Source organism: Papio anubis, chromosome 7 (assembly GCF_008728515.1).
Source record: "Papio anubis isolate 15944 chromosome 7, Panubis1.0, whole genome shotgun sequence".
NCBI classification, from domain to species: Eukaryota; Metazoa; Chordata; class Mammalia; order Primates; family Cercopithecidae; genus Papio; species Papio anubis.
Window position 1 is genome coordinate 29356143 of NC_044982.1, and position 14116 is coordinate 29370258.

Consider the following 14116-nt stretch of genomic DNA (forward strand, 5'->3'; position numbering starts at 1 on the left):
CGCCCAGCCTGGAGTGGAACATTTAACAACAGTACCATTCCTAGCCCTGAGAACTAAGCCGGTCACTAGATGCTTTCCTGCTTCTATCTGTTATCTCCCTGGATCTTGTCTGATTCTTTCAGGCAGGCTTTTGGGCGTATTTCTCTTCATTGCCCTTAGGTCCCATGGGCCAGGCCTGCCACAGGGTAGGCACACAGCTGACTAACTTCCTCTACTGGTCCCGGCACAGGGGATTCCAGCTAGGGACAGTGTGCATCTTCTGGAACCTCGCTCAGTCTTAGACAAACAAGGTAGAGGCCTGGGCTTCAGTTTAATTCACGCCAAATTTCAGCGTGGGCATTCTTGGGAGTCAGACACAACAAAAGCAGATGAGAAAAGGCACACAGGCTTCCCGTGGTGTTATGGTGAGCACGCCAGGCATTTTAATCCACATTCTCATCTCAGCTTCACGACTGCCCCGTCACATAGATAACAGTATTCCTGCCCCACTGCTCCCAACATCTTCCTACCCAACCCCACATGCATTTGACAGATGAGGGGACTGAGGGGGAACAAGTTTCAGCAGGAAGGCAGATCCAGGGCTAAGGTTGGAGTCTCCTGTCTCCTCAATTAACTCACTTGTTTCCAGGCCTCTTCAGCCCACCCAGCTTCTGCTCCTGTGGCCCTGTGCCAACGGGGCAGGATTTGGGAGCTAGGCCCTCAGCTCGGTGGGTGTATCCGGCTGCCGGCAGGGGTGAGTCACCTGGAAGGCCTCCAGGACCAGCAGCCTCTTGTTTATGGAGCTGATGGTAGGGTAGGGGGTGCAATCCACCTTGAATCTGTAGTAGAGAAACACCTGCTAAGCAAAGGTTTTCAGGGACACAGGGAGACTGCCCTGATGCAGCAGGGGGAGCAGAAGGCAGGGCTGGATGAGGTCCAGGGAGCTGTCCAGGGAAGGACGATGGGGCAGCCCTTATTCATAGGAGATGGGTAGGTCTTGTGCAGTTTGGCATCTGTTACCTACTATTCCTATTTCTTTGAGAACCTACTATGTGTAAGGCCCAGTGCTAGGCATTTATATATACAGACTCTCTCTTCCCCCTTGTTGTAAGCTTCTTGGGGGCAGGGAATGTGCCAGACATTTCCATTTCCCTAACGCCTAGCATGATGCCTTCCAGAGAGGTGCTCATTCGTGCCCTACTGAAGGGTTGATGGAGGGATGCAGAGGTAGAGCTCACTTCTGGGCACAGACACACCACATCTGAGGACATCAGGCAGGTGCTCTTGGGGGTCCACCAGGTGAGCCACCTCCTCTTAGGAGCAGGGGCTATCTATACAGTATCATCTGAGCTGTGGTGGGTGTGGTAGGAGCACTGCCCCAATTTCTTCTGCCCTCTTCCAGGCCAAAGTGGCTGTGTGGCCTGGCATGGTGGGCCCCTTGGCTGGTTGGTGAAGAGTCTGCATGAGATGCTACCTCACCAGCTGAGTGGTAACTGACTGTGGGCAGAGCCAGGAGAAGGGAGGGTGGCAGGGCTCTCTCTTACCTTTCAGCATTTGCCACCTGAGGCACCAAGCACAGATCAGCCATGGTCACCTGAAAGAGGGTTGGGTGGGTTCCCATCAGGGTGAGTACCCCAGACTCACTGGCTGGACTCAGTATGTCCACTGCAACTCTACTGGGGGTACCAACAATCTGCTTTGGCTCTTTCACCCATCCCACCCCCAATTCTTGTCTGCCCTAGGCCTGCATGTGTGTCTGTCCCCCAGAGCTGAAGTGCCCTACCAGGTCGTGCTCCAGTTGCCCTGACAACCAACTCTGTGGGTTGAGAAGGCCAGAGACGATGGATTGCCTGGACTGCGCAGACATCATCTAGTGCAATCCCTCAACTGACGCCTGGCCTGCCTCATCCTCTCACAGCCAGTCTTCTACCTTGAGTAACTCCCTCTTGAGATGGTTTAGTGTAGTGGGAGTGAGCTGAGGAGTGCCCCACAGCAGAGATCCCCCTGCAGATGCCTCCTCAGGAAGCTCTGAGCCCCACCTGCCTCAGGGTGTGAGAGATGGCTGTGTCTAAGGGGAAGAGAGTGACAGCCTGGGGTCAGCATGAGGGAGGCAGCCGCTGTGGCTGGGCCTGGGGAGGCCTGGGGACAGCTTACCTCATCTCCTACACAGTATGTGCCTGCTGTGCTCTGTAGGATCTGCTCCAGGGCTGTGGGGAGGCCACATAAACATCTTATGCTAGGTGCAGGAAGGAGACACCAAGCTTTCTGGGCCTTGGCCTCCATAGTTATGAAATGAGCGCCCAACTGAGTGACAGACTGGGCACGGCTGCTGGCGAGAACTGGCAGCCAGGTCTGAAGAGAGCTGCTAGGGACAAGCTTCTGTCTCCTTAGGCTCCGCAGAGCCAGCCACCATTTCCCCCACTAGAGTGGACAAGCCCTGCCATTGGCCGCCGTGGCAGCTCTCACTCTGGTGGCTGGCACTGTGCTGGCCTTGGCTTCCTGGCTGGAGTGGCCAGTGAAGCTGAAGTTGGGCCACCCAGCTATGAAGGGCTGTGGGCTGTGGGTGCAGGGACCAAGGTTCCTGGAAGCACTGGAGCTAAGGTCTGGAGGCCCACCCAGCCCTTCGCTTCCCGAGTCCTGCCCTCACCCATGCAACTGTCAGGACCAAAGCAGCCTGGGAGGGTGGTTCAGATACCCAGGCCCCTGTGTGCGAGGGCCATACCTCTAAGAGGCCACTGTGGGGCAGCTCACAGGGTGAGGACTCACCGTTAAATCCAGAAATGATGGCGTTCTGGGCCCAGGTCAGCTGGAACTCCTCTCCCACTTGCTTCAGGACAGACAGGTTCTATGCAGCCCAAAGAAAGTCTGTGATTGCTCTAAGAGCTGGGTGGGGACTGCCCCTTGGCCAAACCCCTTCAGGGAAGTTCACTTCCCATCTGCCCCTGGCTGGACATATCTATCCCTTCTCCCCCCAGGCTCCATGAGCCCCTTCCTTCTACCAGGGCCCTGAGGCTGGAGGGAGGTAGCCATCCCAGCAGCCACCTTCACAGGCTGCCCCAGTGGCCTCAAAAAGCCATGTAATTCCGTCAGAGATGTGCATGAATCCCTATTCATGTGACACAAGACGCGGCCATGGCTGTGGCAGGTGCGCCTACAACTCAGGCCTGTCTCCCTCACTTCTCCCTTGTGTGGTCCCTTGTGAGCAGACGGAGTGTGATAGAGGATGGGGCTGGGATGGGGGAGGTCCACAGGACTGGCTTTCAGAGATTTCCAGCCTGGCTCCATCTTGGCACTCCTGGAGCCATTTTACCTGTTTCCTCATTATGGAGGAATATTATTTCCTCAAAATGGAGATGTCTGTTTGCTCCAACATCCTTTGTTAAAATGACATGGGAGTGGGGGGCACAGGCATGCAGGGGTCCTGACTTAGTCCCCACTTTGCTAGGACCTACCTGTGGGACTCAGCATAAGTCACTTCACCTTTCTGGGGCTACTTCCTCATTCAGAGTAGAAGCTGGTACAGATAAACTGTTTTTAATACTTATTTGTCTGTTTTAACAGTGACACTTAAAAAATAAAGTCCTACGTGTATCCCAGTGTATGACCGAGATAGCACAGATGAAAGGGAAGCCCCTCTGGTTAAAGGCAGGAGGCCTGGCCTGGGGCCTGCTCAGTGTCTCCCCTGCCATCCTGGCCCTTTCCCCACCTCAAGCACCTGTACATGCGTCCTTAGAAACTAGAGCTTCTCGGAACGCAGTGGGGGACGAGCTGGGACGGCTGATTTCTGAGATTGAGATCTTTGCCCCCTTCTTTCACATGGTCCAGGTCAAAGCCCCTGAGAATCCAATCCCCCTCCCTCCCTTGACGCCCCTGCCCCCATACTGGGCACCCGCCCCCACAATGGGCAGCTCACACAGCCAATGTGTGAATATAAGAGTGTGTGAGGTGTGCAAGGGTGCAAGTGTACAAGTGCCACACCTGCAGGGGCTGGATGCCACCAGCAATGAGGTCAGAAATCATACGCACGCTGGCCCTCTTCTTTGGGTCCTGAGGCAGAAGTCGCGGAGTGGGACGCGTCTCCTCTAGATACTCAATGATGGCCAGCTGTCCAGAGGGAAGCAGTGAGGCAGGGACAGGGCCCAGGAACCCTAGGCCAGAGGGGACAGGGCCAGCAAACTCCTCCTCCTCCTCTTCCAGCACCATCACTACACCTCTTCCCTCCACCTCCTCAGCTCAAGCCCTATAAAGCCATTTTGGACCTTATCCTGCAGAACTTGGTTCTCCATGTGCTTGAATCTTCCCTTATTTTCCTAAACAACCTCCCACCCTCCCCATGAGCCTTGTATTGAGCCTCTCCTATGTGCTAGGCACCCTGACCATACACAGGCGAGGAAGAGATGTCAGGCGCTCTCATTCAGGGCACTGCTCTCACGAGGGCCCTCCCCTAGGCCCTGCACTCACTGACTGGTGAATGGTGATTCCATCAATCTTCAGGGCTGGCACCTGCTTCATGGGATTCAGTGCCTGGAAGTCCTTAGAGAACTGTGGAGACAAGGCCCCGGTGGGCTGGGTGGCCTGGACTGTGTTGGCCAGAGGAGAACCAAGCAAGCCGGAGAACCCCAGGCCTGCCGCCCACCCCCCTCTCCCTTCCCTGGGAAGGCCCTAAATCCTAGGCCCAGGGTAATCCCTGGGGGATCCATGAAGTATCCCAAACCCCAGCGGCTGCTGAGCCATAGACTTCATCCTAACAGCCTGGCTATGGGCTTTTCCCTGCATCTCACACCATGGCCACCAAGGCGGCTCCTACCCTAGTCAGCCTGGACCTGGGCCCTTCCCAGGCCTCCTGCTACTGCACAGCGTGCCACCCTGTCCCACAAGGGAGAGCCAGCAGCCTCTTGCAGTGACAGTCCACAAGACACAGGTTCACTTCTCTGGGGCAGAGCCTCCCCTTCTTCCCCTGCCTAGTGCCTCTTCAAGGCCTCCAATTCCCACTTTGTGGTCTGGGAACAGCTTTCTTACCTGTTGGCCCCCATCCTTTATGAGATTGATGGGCACTGTCTCATAGTCAATGCCTTTCAAGGCCAGAGCTAGGAGAGACCACAGATAGCAGAGTCAGGGAATAGCCTCTGGCCATACTCTTAAAGAAAAGAGCCCTTCTAGGGTGACATAAGGCCAAAGAGGGGGAGGCTTCTTTACACTTCTGGGTGGTCAAGGCTCACCTTGGCACTATCCCCTTCTCTCCAGCTTTCCTTGTTACCACCTGCTCCCTACCCCAGATGCATGATGTTCTGCCTCGCTCACCCCTGAACTCTTAGAGACCTCACAATCTGGACCCCCCAATGGGGCCCTCATGCCCGCTGGGTGGTGATAAAGGTGTGTGCCCCGCCACTCCGTGGGCTCCTGGAGGACAGCAAGGGTGTGTCGTGTTTACCTCTGCTCCCCCAGGCCTTACACAGTGATGACCAGTGTCTTGGTTGGAGACATGCAATTACTCCCTCAAGAAGGCAACTAAGCGCCAAGTGAAGGAGCTCAGGTGGCCACACAGACCACACACAGATGGCACTCTTGTTCTGTTGGAAAAGGATCTCTTCCAATCTATTCTCTCTGTTCTCAGGGCTGTTTACTAGAGATTCCAGACAGGCATTGGGCTCCTTGGTGGCCTTGGAGCGCATTTGCTGTGACTCCAGTCACCAGATTTTCTCTCCATCCCTTTTGATAATTTCCCCTGGCAAGCTGAGGGTAAAAAAACTTGGGTGGGTCAGCACTGGTGGAGAAGACTGCGTGCGTGTGCATGCGTGAGTGTATTATACGCACTTGGGCATTCAAGTATGGTGATGGCCAATCTCAGGGAAGGGCAAAGGAATGAGGGGAGAAGGACCAGACATGTCATGGTGTAGAGACAGCCTGGGCAACACCAGGCTACTCCTAGTGCCGGTCAGCTCCAGTCTGGGGAGTGACAGTGTTTGAGGCTGGAGGAGACACCTGGAGGAGGGAAGGCCAAAGCACACAGGCCCTACAGACAGCACCTATATTGCTCTGGCTTCTGGCTTCTGGCTCAGCCAGGGCAGAGGCACTAGCACCCAGGGATGGGTTCATCTTGGAGGAAAGTTTCTCCTGGCACCCAGTGCTCTTGCTTACTGATCCCAGCAAATACCAGTGACTGCGGGATGGAGGAGGGGTCATGGAGGATAGCTTTGCCTCCACACTCTAGAGGCAAGCTTCTTGGGTTCAAATTTCAACACAGTCACTTGCTAACTGTGTGGCCTTGGGCAAGTAACTTAATAGGCCTCTGGAGCCAGACTATATGGTTTGAATTCCAGTTCTGCCTCTTAGTAGCTGAATGATCTTGGGCAAGTTACTTAATGTTGCCTCAGTTTTTTGTGCCTCAGCTTCCTCCTCTATACAATGGGGACAGTAATAGTACCTCCCTCCTACGGTTGTTGAGGTTTAAATGGAATCAGGCACACAAAAGCACTCGGCACAGGCTGCTTTTCCTCAGTACAGGCTGCTTTTCCTCAGTACAGTACAGCCTTTGCCAAATGCTGTGTTAAGCCGAGGGAGGGAAGGGTCAAAAAAGGACGAGCCACAGGGCCCTTGTTTCTGCTTTTCTGAAGCCTTCAAGGCTGACGCTGGCCCGCTGGTCCATTCTGTTTGCTTTGCCAGTTCAAATAAGATAAGAACTGAGGGAGGCCAGCTGTTCCCCTGCTAGTTACCAGGGGCATATGGATTTTGTGACCCTGCTTTAAACACGGTTGCCAAGGGGCTTTGGAGAGCAGTGTTGGGAGAAGTGTCAGTCCCAAGAAAAAAAACAACCCCCTTCCTCCCACCCTCACCCTGCGTTTCCGGGGTGGAGATGCCATGAAGGGACGGGGGTTCTAGGAGTCGGGGGATGCTGGTTGCTGGGGGTGAGGTCCTTTCTGACAGAGCACCCCTTCCATCCCAGGCCAGCTTCTCCACCCCAGTCCACCCCACTCCAGCACTCAGTCTGGAGGAGGCACAGCTCTTACCAATTCGAACTCTCCATGAGCAGGAGCTTCGGAAATAGGAATAGAGGATGGGCTGAGGAGAGAGGATGAAGGCGCGTGTTAACACATGCTGGGTGGGCTCCAGCTCGGGAGGAGTCAACCGTTTCTTCCTATCCTGCCAGGCCTCCTCTCTCAGGCCTGCATCTGGGCAACTCAGGTCAAGACTCCGAGCTCTCTGAGAGGCTCGTGAGGTCCCTTGGCTCCAAAATTATGGTGGTTTGAGCTCCTGAGGTCCAAGAGGCCCCCAAAGGGGCAGCCAGTCTGTGAGTGCCTTCCTTACCTTGCCAGACTCTGTCATGGTATCGTGGTGACCCTCAGCCTCCCAGGGAATGTCCCCTCTGGCAGAGCTTCTGAGCAGGGAAAGGAAACCTAAAGGGGTGGATTTCAGGAGCCAATGGGGAAGCTGGGCTACCCAGGCATTGGGGGAACTTTGACTCTGGTCAGAAAGGGCATTTCTGGCCAGGCACAGTGGCTCACGCCTGTAATCCTAGCACTTTGGGAGCCAAGGTGGGCGGATCATTTGAGGTCAGGAGTTTGAGACCATCCTGGCCAACATGGTGAAACCCTGCTTCTACTGAAAACACAAAAAAAATCAGCCAGGTATGGTAGTGGGTGCCTGTAATCTCAGCTACTCAGGAGGCTGAGGCAAGAGAATAGCTTGAACCCGGGAGGTGGAGGTCGCAGTGGGCTAAGACCGAGCCACTGTACTCTAGAGCAAGACTGCATCTCAAAAAAAAAAAAAAAAAAAAAAGGAAAGGGCATTTTTTTCCAACTTGCTGGAAGTTTCTTACGCTCCTGCTGGGGCCAGGTTTGGTGTCCCCCCACAGAGCATGGCCTGGTTGTGATGCAGTAGTTTGAGTGGTAGAGCGGGCTGGGAGCTGGCATCTGGTCTGGACCTGGTGCAGGAACCAGCTCTGCATGACCTTGGACAAACCTTGGCCTTCTTTAATCTTCGGTTCCCTCATTTGTAAAACGAAGGGTTGCCCTAAAATGATAGCAGGGATTCCTTCTAGCAATGCAGAAAGACGAGGAATTCTAACTTTTTGATGCTTTGGTGCCTGTCTCCTTCAACCCCACCTCCCAGCAGTCCAGGTTCTCAGCTGTCCCCATAAAAACAGCTGGCAGATATGCTCACTCACCCCAAAGGTGAGGTCAAAAGCTGGCAGCCCACTGGGGCCCTATCTGGCCCTCAGAATTTCTGTTTGCTCAACACAGTAGTTTAAAATGTTTCAGGTAGTTGCCAATGTTTAAAAATCAGGACATTTCGTTCTAGTGTGGTGGGTCATGCCTGTAATGCCAGCACTTTGGGAGGCTGAGGCCAGCAGATTACCTGAGGTCAGGAGTCCGAGACCAGCCTGGCCACCATGGCGAAACTCATCTCTACTGAAAATACAAAAATTAGCCAGGTGTAGTGGTGTGCATCTTAATCACAGCTACCCGGGAGGCTGAGGTATGAGAATTGCTTGAACCCAGGAGGCAGAGGATACAGTGAGCCAAGATAGTGCCACTGCCCTCCAGCCTAGGGGACAGAGCAAGACTCCATCTCAAAATAAATAAAGTAAAATAAAAAATAAAAATCATGATATTTTATATACAACACCTGTTTTTTTCTTTAAAAAATCTGGAGACAGTAGATTTGGGCTCCTAAATACCAACAATTGATGGGAACAGACTGATGGCCCCCATCAACCAGGGTATGCCCTCTAAGGTCTGCCATGGCCTGTATCTGGGCCCACTTTCCTCATTTTTGTTACCTTTGGGCCCTTGGGGGCAGCTGGGTGTGTGATCTCTACTCCAAAGTTTAAGGGGCTCAAAGTTAATTTCTCTGCTACTTCTTGGGGAGCCAGCATTTCAAAGTGGAACCCAGGAAAGACTCGCCAGTGATTAGCACTCATGAATCTTCCCACCAACACGTGTATCCCTATGGATGGGGGAGAACTTGACAGAACTTCTCAGATACCCTGTTTACTACCCCTCTGACTATAGACATTTCACCAAAGCTCCCTCTCCCCTCTGCCACCCCCAGAATATTAAGCTGCTCCCTGAACCTGCTTTCACCATCCCTGTACTACCAACTCAGTCTGCTAGATGGCAAGGGTACAAGTGGGAACCTAGGCCCTTCCAAGGTGGTTCCCAAGCCCAGGAGTCCCAGCCTGTCCTGAAGGTACCTTTTGTGGGGAAAGTAAAGATGGTCCTGGCACAGAAAGCAGGCGATGGGCAGAAAGTGCCTTTCGAAGAGGAGGAATTGGGTGGCCACAACTGGATCTTTCTTATTTGGAGATGCAGTCCCCTTTCCTTACTTAGCCAGGCTACAGGGGCCCTGGGGCCAAGGGACAGGGACTGCTGGTGACCACTAGAGAGTGGCAGATATTAATTGGCTTAGAATCCCTGAAGAAATGCCTTACCTAATGGTTAAATGCCTTTGGATTACACCTTTGGATCTGTACTACGAATGACCAAAAGCATGGTAAACGCTGCTCCCCTCCATCACGACCCACAAGCAGGAAACCTGAAATCTCTTAAGCATTTTCTGCTTTCTCTTACCAGTGATAACTATGCAAACCATCCCCCGTTCCTTTCTGCACTTGTAGAACTAAATTTTAAGCCCAAGTATCCATCTCATCAGCACTCCTGGAAGACTTCTGTTTCCAATTCAAATATGCATTCTGATTACTTTAGCAGATTTTATTTTTAAACCATGTCTTACACATGATTTGAGAAAAAGACTCCTAAAATCCCATTTGGAAGAGGGAGGACTATACATTATTAACGTGACACAAAGTCCCATCTAACGTGCCACCTTCCTTAGTGCCATAAAAGTGGTTCTCAAACTTTACGGCGCGTTAAGACCCATCAGGACCGCTTACAAAAACATGCAGATTCTCGGGCCCGTTCCACCAGAGATGAAGAGTGGCTTTGGAGCGGCCCCCGGGAAGAACATGTGAAAGCCGTGAAGCTCCCCAGGTGATTGTCATGACTGCCTCTCCTCGCTCGGGGACTTTTTTTTTTTTTTTGAGACGGAGTCTCGCTCTGTTGCCCAGGCTGGAGTGCAGTGGCCGATCTTGGCTCATTGTAAGCTCCGCCTCCCGGGTTCACGCCATTCTCCTGCATCAGCCTCCCGAGTAGCTGGTACTACAGCCGCCCGCCACCATGCCCGGCTAATTTTTGTATTTTTAGTAGAGACGGGGGTTTCACCGTGTTAGCCAGGGTGGTCTCGATCTCCTGGCCTTGTGATCCGCACGCCTCGGCCTCCCAAAGTGCTGGGATTACAGGCGTGAGCCACCGCGCCCTGCCCAGGGACTCTTACAATACAAACATTACTGGAAGGCCATCTCCTGCTAGGGCCAAGAGAGGAGCATGAAGGGCTGCGAGAAACTGGGAAGCTTGGGGCGACGTTTGGAAGCCCTAGTGGAGGGGTCTGTTAAGGGGAGCAGGGAGGGCGGGGCAGAAATGAAGCGCGACCGGACAGCGACTCCACCTGGCTACGAACTCCCCACCAGGATCGCCTCCTCCCCCAGCCCAACCCTCCGGGGAATTCGAGACCCAGCGGGCAGCGGGCAGCACGCAGGCGCAGAGCGTGCCCGGCGCAACGCACGGCACGCCGGGAGTCTTTGTCTGCTGGGCGGGCGGAGCAGCTCACCTCTGACCCCGCCCCCCAGGGTCTCCAAGTGTCTAACCAGTTTCCCTCCACCCGGGTGCGCGGCACAGACCTTCCCCGCCTGCATCTGGCACTTCGCGCGACCCCTCCTCTAGGCCGAGAAACTTCGCGCCTGGGACTCGCCAACAACTAAGGCCCAGTGAAACTCGACGAGTCAGGCCCGTAGCTTTCGTCCGGGTAAAGCAAGGGTCTGGATGGACTACAATGATCCTTCCGGTCGCCTCTGGCACGCCCAGCCCTCCTGCCACGCCCCGTACCCGGGGGCTGCTGGGAGTTGCAGTTCCCTGAGCCCGACCCCTCCTGCACAGTCCCCCCTCGGGCCGGCCGGCCCTCCCGGTCCCGACATGCTCTGCGCCTCCTGCCGCCTCCTAGCGGCCCGGGCCGCGACCACGCTGCCCGCCCCGCCCCGAGCCCGGGGCCCCGCACTCCGCTGCCGTGGAAGGGAGTTGCATTTCCCGGGGTACCCCGAGCTGCCCTCCTGTGACTCCCTGGCGGGGCGGCTGGTCAGAGTGTGCCTCTGGGCCGGTGGGCGACCCGGAGGAGGGGGAAGATGCCGCCGGCCACGGGCGGAGGCCTGGCAGAGTCCGAACTGCGTCCCCGGAGGGGCCGCTGTGGGCCCCAGGCTGCTAGGGCCGCAGGCCGGGACGTGGCCGCCGAGGCTGCGGCGCGAAGCCCCAAACGGCCTGCCCGGGGCTCACGGCGCTTCGAGGCGGCCGGCCGGTGGGCCTTGCTGGCCTTGGTGACGCTGCTGTCCTTCGCCACCCGTTTCCACCGCCTGGCCGAGCCGCCGCACATCTGGTGAGTGATGGGAGGGACTCGGTGGCCACCATGGCAACCGCGAGGGGACGCCGCCCTCTGATTGGCCCGAGGGTACGGAGGAGGCGGGATCTACAGAAGGAGGGGCGGGGCCGTGGTGGAGGGGAACTTGAGGTACCGGGTGGGTTGGCCTCTGGCGAGGTGCATTCTCTGGGAGGGGGATCGTTTTGCTCTGGTAGTGGGGCAATGGGATTGTTAGGATCTGAGGAAGCAGCCCTCATGTCTTCCGCGTTATGTTACAGTGCATCACCTGGCTTGCAAATTGTGGCTTTTAAAGGTGCTTTCAACTTTCCAAAGAGAATTGCAAATTCTTGGGTACAGAATTTTCTAAGGCCTGAGTTCCGATATCTGCAGGATTTTCAGGCATCAACAGAGGGGAAAATACCTAACTATGTACCTTTATCTTATAGGGCAAGGACAGTTTGGGTGTTCAGGTATGGTTGCAAAAGGATTTTAAGAGGCAGAGCTCTTCCTGTGAGAAGAGATTTATTTTCTTAAAGGTTTTAGCTTGTACTATCCAGATACTGGATGTCAGAAATGGAACTCTTTTTTTCTTTTTCTTTTTTTTTTTTTTGAGACGGAGTTCTGCTTCTGTCACTAGGCTGGAGTACAGCAGGACGCTGAGCCCTGCTCACTGCAAGCTCTTGCCTCCCGAAGTTCATGCCATATTCTCCTGCCTCAGCCTCCAGAGTAGCTGGGACTACAGGCGCTCTACCACCACGCCTCCTCGCTAATTTTTCTGTATTTTTAGTAGAGACGGGAGCCACCGCAGTTAGCCAGGATGGTCTTGATCTCCTCGTGATCTGCCCGCCTTGGCCTCCCAAAGTGCTGAGATTACAGGCGTGAGCCACCGCGCCTGGCCCAGAAATGGAGCTCTTTAAGCAAAAAGTAGGCAAGAAAACAGACTGTCAGGGTTGCTTTATTTAGAAATTAATAAATTAGCCTGTTATTGTGTCGTGACTGCTGGCAGAAGATGAGACTCCTGGGTTAGAGACAAAGGACCTTATTACGGGAAAGAGGATGCATGTTAGAAGCAGTTTCCCTTGCCATCCAAGTCCCACAGGGTGACGCTATGGGTTTAAATGGATGACTGCACAGGCAGTGGGTTGCATCCAAGTGAAGGAACGACAAGCTTGGAAAATCTGCTGTTTTATAGACGGCAGTACGCAGACCTCCTCTTTGTCCTGGAGTGAGACACTGCCTCTTCTCTCAAGGTTGCATGCTGCAAACACAACCCTGAGAAATGGCCCAAGTGCGTTGCAGTCAGGGCCTTGCATTCTTGGTATACCCAGCATGATGTGTAGAGGCACGAGCAATCTGACAGCCTCTCTCACTCCTCGATTCTGCAGTCTTGGCTTCTAGCAGATTTTCACATGAATATACAACTCCCCTGGCTACTCTGATTAACCTGGCTGACAGAGGCAGGGACCAAATCTTTTCAGTTTGTCCCTTACAGCATTTAATTAAGGTTGTTGTCAATGGGACTCTAAGCAGCAGAATAAGGCCAGCTTACAGGATTTACCTCAACCATGCCCTCCAGAGTCCTGAATTCAGCCACATGTGAATAAGTCCTGGGGGCACCAAGGAATCTTATTTCAGACATCTGGTCTATTAACCACTGTGACCTGTGCACAGGAGTTCAGATTGATCTCTGATCTTTGTAATTACAGTAATTACAATAGCCCTCTACCCTTGTAAAAAAAAATTGTAAGAAAGTAACTACCAGGCCAGGCACGGTGGCTCACGCCTATAATCCTGGCACTTTGGGAGGCCGAGGTGGGCGGATCACCTGAGGTCAGGAGTTCAAGACCAACCTGGCCAACATGGTGAAACCCCGTTTCAACTGAAAATACAAAACTTAGCCGGGCATGATGGCGGGTGCCTGTAATCCCAGCTACTCAGGAGGCTGAGGTGGGAGAATCACTTGAATCCGGGAGGCAGAAGTTGCAGTGAGCAACTTTGCATTCCAGCCTGGGCAACAAAGTGAGACTCCGTCTCAAAAAAAAAAAAAAAAAGTAACTACCATGATTAATGGAAAGATATTTTGTGACCCATTCTTCCTTACACTAACATATTACTTGAAGGAGTGCAGGCCACTCCAGGATTTTTGTTAGATTTTTATTTGGATCACCATCAAATTCGATTACCATTACAGTGGTTTAAACCACATGGGCAGTGTCACTGAATAGTTGCAGCCTCAATCACTAGACAAGGCATAACCTAAGGAAGGCCCCTAGGATCTCAGGAGAAGCATGTGATTTGTATCAGCCGGTTTGATAGAAGGTTGTGCTGATCTGTGTGTTTGCACACCTGTGAGGGAGGTCTGTGTTTGGGAGTTGGTGTTGATGTCATCAGGCACGTGGGAATAGTTCAAGACTGGCCATGTCCATGTGAGTTTTTGTTTTCTTTTTTTATTTTCTTTTTTCTTTTCTATACTGACCTACTAGATAAAGTTTTTTGTTTTCATAGTGAGATGACAAACTCAGCCACAGGTCGGATTGCCAGCCACAGTTGCTGCTTGACTTAGGTGGACCATATGAATGTTTGCCAGGCTTTGGTGCCTGTTAAACAAAGAGAACATTGTTTCCCTTCTCTTTACATCTCCAGGGGCCTAAGGTGTTCCTTCCCCAGATGCCAG

The 14116-nt window shown here is 53.6% G+C and overlaps 2 protein-coding genes across 10 annotated transcripts in view; one reads left to right on the forward strand and one right to left on the reverse strand.

Moving 5' to 3' along the window:
• Positions 1-394: 394 nt before the first annotated feature.
• On the reverse strand, positions 395-11008 carry GSTZ1 (glutathione S-transferase zeta 1). 6 transcript variants are annotated; one of them, XM_003902102.3, is made up of 9 exons: positions 10715-11008; positions 6987-7038; positions 4999-5066; positions 4441-4521; positions 3958-4083; positions 2746-2824; positions 2134-2186; positions 1524-1573; positions 395-818 (listed from the first exon to the last, which is right to left on the reverse strand). In XM_003902102.3, exons 1-9 carry the CDS (start codon positions 10727-10729, stop codon positions 692-694), a joined length of 651 nt encoding a protein of 216 aa, XP_003902151.2. In that variant the 5' UTR covers positions 10730-11008; the 3' UTR covers positions 395-691. The 6 variants fall into 6 exon arrangements, with proteins under 6 accessions (XP_003902151.2, XP_009210298.2, XP_009210295.2 ...); XM_009212034.4 differs by lacking the exon at positions 10715-11008 and adding an exon at positions 10483-10503; XM_009212031.4 differs by lacking the exon at positions 10715-11008 and adding an exon at positions 7285-7509.
• A 9-nt stretch (positions 11009-11017) lies between these two features.
• POMT2 (protein O-mannosyltransferase 2) overlaps positions 11018-14116 on the forward strand; it is a 47424-nt gene continuing 44325 nt past the window's right edge. For 3 of the 4 annotated variants that reach the window (XR_004184846.1, XR_004184845.1, XM_003902100.4), the window contains exon 1: positions 11018-11460. Coding sequence is in view for 1 of the 4 variants with exons in the window: in XM_003902100.4 (XP_003902149.1) it covers positions 11213-11460 (248 nt within the window). In the remaining 3 variants the exon portion in view is untranslated. The remainder of the gene's footprint in view (positions 11461-14116) is intronic. The other variant, XM_009212035.4, reaches the window with a different exon arrangement.

Bases quoted from the DNA above. Each gene is read 5' to 3' on its own strand.
- GSTZ1 (XM_009212031.4), bottom strand. The intron at 4,522-4,998 runs GTAAGAAAGCTG...TTGTCTCCACAG, and splicing joins TAAAGGATGGGGGCCAACAG to TTCTCTAAGGACTTCCAGGC. The intron at 819-1,523 runs GTAAGAGAGAGC...TCTCTACTACAG, and splicing joins CAGGTGGCAAATGCTGAAAG to ATTCAAGGTGGATTGCACCC.